The 8,786-nt window shown below is 33.5% G+C and overlaps 1 protein-coding gene across 1 annotated transcript; it reads left to right on the forward strand.

Annotated features, from left to right (window-relative positions):
* The first annotated feature begins 2,754 nt into the window (after positions 1-2,754).
* On the forward strand, positions 2,755-5,488 carry LOC119639496 (cryptochrome-1). The gene is made up of 5 exons (XM_038036905.1): positions 2,755-3,024; positions 3,750-4,084; positions 4,147-4,263; positions 4,324-5,126; positions 5,201-5,488. Exons 1-5 carry the CDS (start codon positions 2,892-2,894, stop codon positions 5,421-5,423), a joined length of 1,611 nt encoding a protein of 536 aa, XP_037892833.1. The 5' UTR covers positions 2,755-2,891; the 3' UTR covers positions 5,424-5,488.
* The last annotated feature ends 3,298 nt before the right edge of the window (positions 5,489-8,786 follow it).

Below are 8,786 nucleotides of genomic sequence, written 5' to 3' on the forward strand. Positions count from 1 at the left end.
TCGAAGGTTACTTTCTAAGCCATAGTAAATTTCTTATTCATTTTTCGCCGAATTGTTGCAAGGAAATTCTATTGTTACTCATATCCTATCCTATCCGACATCTGTTATCCATAAAATTTTATCGTTTAACAGGCATTTAAAGGCCAGCGATAAAGATTACCTTTTATCAATTATCACTTATTAAATATTACCGTCGTTAATACTATTGCATTATCTTTCAGCGTTAACGGCCATTCAAAGGCTAACGATAAAGATTGCTTTCCATCACTTACCTCTTATTAGATTACCCGTTAGTTGTCATTTTCAATTAAGTGTTACTGCCGTTAATAATAATGACTTCAATGCCTTTCATGTACTTAACGTCGTCGTCATTATCCCTAATTTAGATATAAATCCATATAATAAGCAAGATTATTACGCATGAACATGTTGTTAGCTCGCTTGATTCTGGTAAGCCGCACTTCCACGTTAAGACAACTACCCAACCGGAATTTCTAACTAAAACGGTTGACTTGTGTCTTGAGCTCCGGATTAATTGTAGATTTTTTGGTCTCATTCGACGGCAGCTTTCGTGGTAGGCCTCTGCGCTTCCAGTTCAATCTGCTGCGCAGAAACTAGGTGCTAAAGTGAAATCTAGCTTTCTGCAGTGAAAAACTCTTTTTAAAAACCCCAACGACTGCGATAAATCAAACTTGAAGCAAGTAACGAAAAATGGAATCAAAAAAACAAAAATAGACTCAAGTAGAAAAACTGGAAACAAAAACTGAGATGTTGCGCTTTAAATGTGGATAAAATCCATGTCGTATACGATCTCCAATGGCCAATAAAAAATACTTTACGGTGTAAGGAGTAAGCTTAATACCTTCGAGTGCTATAGATCGAGGAGTACCGTTTCCATACACTAGTGAGCATGATTTATGAAGGCAATTGTTGCTTAGAGGTCTTGAGACAAGCAATCGCGTTTCTCCCGCACTTCTAAACACTTCTAAGCACTTGGAAAATATAGGCGAATTCAACATAGAAACCACACCATTCCTTACCCATATATATTTCATTTGCTTTTGTTATATTTTCGGTGACTATTAGATGTTTTCTAGAAATACTTGATCATTTTTTTTTAGGCTCTTAAAGTATCTTTGAATTCGTTGTCTAGATGGATTAGTTAAAAATTGAAATGGCGAAAAACGCTTCTTATTATAAATATAATTAAATAAATAAAATATAGTAAAAAATACATAGAGAAAAAAAAGAAAGTGTAGTAGTAATTGCAAGGTTCGCTTACATTATTGTAGGTTCAGGCATTAACGGAAAACGGGGTTGGTTAACTATTAGATCCAAACTTTTATCAGGCCCTTTAAACTCTTCCAGACTAGCATCTTGAAAATCTTTTATCATCCGTGGAGCTAAATCGTACGGTATTAGAACCTGTGTCCAATATCAAATAACACTGTAGGGTGCATACCCTACATACTGATGAACCAGTAACAGACTCAGTCACAAGTGAAGTGACATCCATGTCGTACTCTATCTCTTAATGGTTAACATAAGATATTTTGCGGCATAAGGATCTAATGTAATCTCAATGCCATCAAGTGATATAGATTCCGGGGTATTGTGTTGATAGTCTAACGGGCATGACTTATGCAATGAATAGCTGTTTAGTGACATTGACGCAGGAGATGGCGTTAAATCGTGTTGTCCGGCTTGCTATGATTGTTTTCGCCAGCCATGCATTAAGCGTTGAGACGTTGCGAATGAGTTTCTTTTCTAATTCTCCTACGACTCGGAAAATATTCTTTACGAATTGACTATAAGACTTCATCGGCTATTACCGGCTCGGTGTTATTCGTTCATTTATTCATCTATATTTAAATTTTCCCCGTGATTTAAGGCATTCAGCAAGTCGATGCCTAAGCATTGTAAGTTCACCTTATGAGCGTAACTGGAGAAATGTGCAAAATGTAAACGAGAAAACGATTGACATAAAGAATTTCCAGTGATATGCGGAATTTAACATAATTGGATTAATCGTAATAAAAATCTTGCGATTGATAAGAATTTTTACTAAAAGAAAAATATGTTCCTCCTGCATACCTATGCATTTTTGATGTAAGATGATTGAGATGATTTTGCTATGAAGCTTGCAGAGATAGAAAATCCTAAAAGAGGAACAGGGAAACATGTCCCGATTGCCATCAGAGGATAGAATGACAGATAGATACGATTTGCTTATACAAGGCAGATTGTTTACTACCAAGTGCGATCAATTTATTCGCCTAACAATTAAATATTTTCTATGACGTAGAGGCTTGCCTGTGTCTCGATAAGCTATTTAAAAATTTTTGCAATTTTTTAACGCTTAAAAGCTTTACTTTTTGTTGTTTTTGCTTTTTCAATTTCTTTTTTATTTTTTTTTTTTTTTTTTTTTGCGTGCAAAGCTCCCAAATGTTCTATCATTGAAACCAAAACAGCATAAAGTAGAATTTCATGGTCCCCTGTGCTCTCGTTCTCTCTCGTATATTCGGCTTTTCTTGTTTTCATTTCCCTCACCTCATACTATGCCGCAAATTCATAGAAATTTTTACTCTACAATTGAAACTTTCTGCAATCTAAGCATTATAAATACTAAGGGTAGGTGGGTTAAATGGATGAATAGCATATTTCCCCTGTTGTTGTCCATGTGAATGTGTGTGTGTAAATAGAAAAAAAAAAAAAAAGAAGAAAACTTACATAAGTGAGTAAAGTTTAAATTCATCTTAAAAAAAAGCGTAAAGCGCTCGCAAGCAATAGTTTCCAACAAGTTGTTGGCGAATGAAGACGTATTGCTTCGAGAGTCGGAAACGAGTTCTTGCAATGCTTTGGCAATAAATAACTTTTCCATTTCATTTAAAATGTCCGCAAACGTACTTTGGTTTCGCCACGGCTTAAGATTGCACGACAATCCTGCTTTATTGGAGGCCTTAGCCGATCGTGAAAAAGGCATTGCTTTGGTACCCATATTCATATTTGATGGCGAAAGTGCCGGTAAGTTAAACTTGGACTTAAATATTAAATCATTCATTTGCGTCGTAGTTAAGATTTACGTTTTTAAGCTTTGTATACAAAGTTTCAAAGTAAACTTTTACAGTGGTTCGAAAAAGTTTACATCAATTAGTTTTCAAAAATTGGAAAAAATATATATACGTAACGTAAACGTATAGGCCACGACGAGTTTAATTAGGTTCAGAAGACATTTTTAAAAAGCCTTCTAGCAAGGGCGGCCTAGTTTTTTTTAAGCATTGATTGAAGTGAACTTTTCCTGTTACTTTACTTTTGCTGGAAAATGAATCCGTATCGCCATGAAATCAAAATCTTTCGCTTTCCTATCGTTTTGAAAGTGTTACGAATATAGGCTCGTTCTTGTCTGAACTATCGCATGCAATAAGTGATCTTTTGCCATTTCGTATGGTCTTCTATTCCCTGGAGAGCAAAGTTATCCGACTTTTTTTTGCTATTTTCTGCTAAGTCAAGCGGTCAAGCTACAATTGATCTTGAGCAAGACACGCGTACAATTTCAAAATCTATACTAATCTAGATGTAAACGCAACGTGACCACTGCCACAAGAACAGTACACCTTCGTTCAAGCCGCTGAAGCTATCATGAGATCGATTCGTCATCCAACCTAGTCAAACGCGCTTAAAAGGCCAGCTTCAACAGCCATCCAATAAGAATTATAGTTAAATTTGCTTTGCTCCATTTCTTCTTCTAGGTACGAAATGTACGGGCTACAATCGTTTACGATTTTTATTGGATTCGCTGCGGGATCTAGACGATCAATTTCGATCCCAGAGGGGGCGTTTATACACCTTCCAAGGCAACCCCACCACAATATTTAAAGAATTGCATGAGTGTTTTGGCATAAATAAGTTGTGCGTCGAGCAAGATTGCGAACCAATATGGAATCGACGTGACAATGATGTGAAGGAGTTGTGCAACGAATTGGGAATAAAATGGGTGGAGAAAATTTCCCATACTCTATGGAATCCCCGACAAGTCATCCAAACGAATGGCGGCATTCCACCTTTAACCTATCAAATGTTTTTAGTAATTTTGCAATAAAAAGAAATCAATTTTACGTAATTGAAAAATGTATTCAATAATTTCAGCATACGGTTCAGGTGATAGGTCTGCCACCACGACCAGCTGAAAATCCTAATTGGACAGGAGTTAATATATTAAATATAAACGAAACAATTCTAGAGAAATTACCTGGATTTACAGAAGTACTTTCGCGTAAGGAATTCCTTTGAATTTGATTTGATTCGTATTAATTTCCTTTCAAGATCCCGCAACCGGAACAATTTAATGTCTTCGCCGAGGACTTGAATCGTTTAGCATTGGTAAAATGGAAGGGCGGCGAAACTGAAGCCTTGATTTTATTAGAAGAACGCCTTAAAGTTGAAGGCGAAGCATTTAAACGCGGCTATTATCTGCCAAATCAAGCGAATCCTAATATCTTGGAAACACCGAAATCGATGAGCCCTCATTTACGTTTTGGCTGCTTATCGGTACGTAAATTCTACTGGGCGGTACACGATCTGTTTGAAGATGTTCAACAACATGTCAAAATGTTTGGCTATCAAATAATGAGTGGAGCGCATATCACGGGACAATTAATCTGGCGCGAATACTTTTACACCATGTCGGTTAATAATCCATACTACGATCGCATGGAAGAAAATGAGATTTGCTTAAATATACCTTGGGCCCCAGTCAACGATGAACAGCTAGAAAGTTGGAAATTGGGAAAAACTGGTTTTCCTTTAGTCGATGCTGCGATGCGTCAGCTATTAGCGGAAGGTTGGATACATCATACCTTACGCAATACGGTAGCGACATTTTTGACACGCGGTGGTCTTTGGTTTAATTGGGAACATGGTTTACAACATTTTCTTAAATATCTTCTCGATGCTGATTGGTCAGTATGCGCTGGCAATTGGATGTGGGTAAGTTCTTCGGCTTTTGAACGCTTATTGGATTCATCGTTAGTTACTTGCCCATTGGCTATGGCTAAACGTTTAGATCCTTTCGGTCAATATATTAAACAATATGTACCGGAATTAGCCCACGTACCCAAAGAGTATATGTGAGTTGTATATTTGTAAATAATTTCAAAAAAAAAATTATAAAAATTTATTTTTTTTTTTTTTTTTTTGGCAGACACGAACCCTGGCGTATGCCTTTATCGGAACAAAAAAGATCGGAATGCATTATCGGTGAACATTATCCGGAACGTATTATAGATTTTGTTAAAGCTGCCGAATCAAATATGACAGCAATGCGTAATTTACGCCAAGATCTTATAGAAGGCGGTGCCCCACCACCACCACACTGTCGACCGTCCGACGAAGCGGAAGTTCGACAATTTTTTTGGTTGGTTTAAAGCCGTCTAACAACACGAAGTAAAAATGAGAAAAAGGAAAATTTATAATACCTCCACACAAATTATATTCAAGAAAAAATTCGTACCTCCTAGGTAAATAAATATTGATTATTGTGACAAGTTCTCTTGGTGTTGGTTGATTGGGTGTTAGACCCGGATTTAATTTAAAATAAACAAAAGATTTGTAAGCGTTCTAAGCGTGCAATCGCTCATCTCTGAAGAAATCAAAAGTGATCCCAGTTGATTTAATTTTGCTGCTAACCTATTTGTCCATTGGAAGATTTCTTAAAAAAAAAGAAAGAGCTTTACAGCAACGTTTACCTCCCAGCAATCCGCATGCGATGAATCCCAAACCGCGAAATGAATACATTACCGATAAATGTGAAATGCCGCGTGTATGTACCCTCGTCCACTTCACGCTCGCTTTAAAATTATCTAAAGGGTTTGATGATTAACTAACACACTCACCAAGGTTATCTAAAAGATTTGATCGATATCTAATAAGTTTGCTCTATGGTTATCCAATACGTTTAATTGTTAACCCGCTCGCTCAAAGCCTGATTATAGAAGGCACGCGAGTTACAAGTTTCTAGGCTAACGCTATTCTATCGGGCGTGATCTCTGTATGAAATACAATGCAATGCTATGGAAAAATAATTATTAATTGTAGTTAGGGGATTCATGTGTACTTCACGTTGAAGTACTCTGGAACCAACGGGACATTTGCGCATGCGCAGTTTACAGCGTTGATAAATGAAATAAAAGACTCGCTTTAATTGTTGCGGTAAGAGTACTCTGGAATACCTTTAAGAACACTGCGATGGCTAAGGAGTCAAGGTATTGACTGAAGTTTTCAGTGCAAGTTTCCTCTTTCCTTCCTATATTCATAACCACCATCGCAGACACATGTATTACGAGCCATCCCCACAAAGTGGCTAGTGAACTCCTGCATTACTTGCAAGCTTTCATTGTACACCCAAACCTTTTTGCACACTGTGTTTTTTACTCGATTCTTAAATAAAACATTGAAGTACACTTTTGCGAATTTCTCGTTCTAGCGCGAATCGAACAAAAAAAAAGTTTCTCTGTAATTCTAATTTTGGCTCACGCCTTACTAGACAGCACTAGAGATATCTAGCACTAGAGATATCTGACTTATTTATTGATGATAGATAGCATGTCATGGTTCAATTTTTAATAAAAATATTCCCAAGTTCAATTTCAATTTTCTCATCACTGTACAGTAAATTTAATTTTTTTTTTTTTTTTTTTCTCTATAAATATATAAAATGGATTTCGTTATTGCTATCTTTGCACTTTTTTTCATTTTACACGATTTTTTAAAGATACGTCCAAATTTACCATATGTCGCATTTTTTTTACAATTTGCCCCTACATATGCCCGCCTTGCGAATAGAAGAGTTGGGTGTATATTCAATATATAGGCGATAGACAAAAAAAAAGTAAATGCCTCAACAAATATTTGAACGATTATAATGCTACAATAATACTATCCACCTATGACCTTCCACGACTAGAATATTAAAAATTTTAGAATCCATTAAAATTGACTTCAATTTACTCATTGATTGAGGTTTTTTTTTGCTTTCTTTTTCAATTTTATTTATCTATATCGGGAATTTATTTTCTCTTTCCAGAATTTTCTTCTTTTTTTTTTTCAATTTTAAATTAAATTTTTGTTGTAATTAAAATGACATTCATACATAATTTCATTATTATTATTATTATTATTATTATTATTATTATTATGTTTCATCTATGCTATATTAATATATATATTAAGTGCGGAGAGGTGTTTCTGTCACTGTCTGCAGGTTTTGTCTGTCTATGCTAACTGTTTGTGTTGCGTTTTATTTTATTGTTGTTGGTTATTCACTGATTTATTATAACTTTATTGGAAAAATGGGAAAACTCTTTAAAAAGAAATAAACTTTACACCTGATATTTAATTTGTTTTAAATAACGTCATTGTTTTTTTTTCCATCATTACATTAGATTTTTGCTTTAAATTGAATGAAATTTTTTTATGTATTGTTATTGATTAATTTTTGTTTTTAGTAGAAGAATAATAATATTTCAACGTATTATTAACTTTTAGCTTTAAAATGAAATAATTTTTTTTTGATATTAAATTATTTTATTTGTTTTTTTTTTTTTTTTTTATATATATATACCATTATGGATTTTGCTTCTCTTCTTTTTTTTTTTTTAATTTTTTTTTAAATAAAAGAATAATATTTGAACTTATTTCTCTCTTATTAGGTTTTGTAAAATAAAAATATTCAAATATTCATATCGGTTCAATTTCTTTTCTTTTTTTTTTTTTTTCTTTTTTTTTTTGTTACTAACTTTCTAAACATTGACGTTTTTATCTTTTCTTTCCGTTTTTAATATAGTTAGTATTAGTGGTGATAAGAAAGGCTTTTACTGAGCACTTAGGTTAATGTGTGAGTGAGTGTCTTTAAATGAGGTCAGTTTCTGTTTATAATTTTATTTATTTATTCATTTAGTTATTTATTAATTTACTTATTTATTTTCTTATTGCTGTAATGCAAATTTTTAGCTGAAAATTAATTAAATGAATTTAAAATTGGATATTTTCTATAAAACACAATAAGAAACAAATGTATATATATATATATATATGTATATATATAAATATATCCATGTATTTATAGATATTTTTCAAATAATAAATTTTATCAAACTTTGATGTGACTAATTATGCTTCTATGGACATATGTTTTGTAAGTTTTTTTTTTCTTCTTTGTGTTATAAGAATTTTCTTTTTAAATATTTCATTTTTTTTTTTTTTTGCAATCAGCATCGAACTCACTTAAAAAACAAAATGCTGAAATTAAACTTAAAAACTGTTTCATTATAAAAAGTAAAAAAAATAAACAAATAAATAAATAAATAAAGGGAAAAAAAAATTATAATCAGTTTGTGGTGAAGCAGAGGACAATTACGATATGTTGTGATAGTAATCGGTCGATTAAAACATCTTTTGCACTGACGTTTCAAATGGCGCCGGAAACTAGTTTTTTAAGTTCTAGCTTCGCAATACTGCTTGCTGATAAGTGGATGGGATCAGTTTTATGCCCATTCTTAGAATGAGATTTAACTAAATATTTGCTTTCCAATTCTATTTGTAACCAACTATGAAACTGCAATCTTTGCAGTAACAGACAGGACAGCAGGCAGACAGGAACAGGAATATATGTCAATATTGAGGTCTCTGAAGCATATTTCTGTGGATTGGAAAAGGAAATGCAAATCTAATATTACCACACGCTTTGGTGGTGTGTGTAAAAATTATTTGTATTGTTGATGAATGACAAG

This window comes from Glossina fuscipes, unplaced genomic scaffold, assembly GCF_014805625.2.
Source record: "Glossina fuscipes isolate IAEA_lab_2018 unplaced genomic scaffold, Yale_Gfus_2 112, whole genome shotgun sequence".
NCBI lineage: Eukaryota > Metazoa > Arthropoda > Insecta > Diptera > Glossinidae > Glossina > Glossina fuscipes.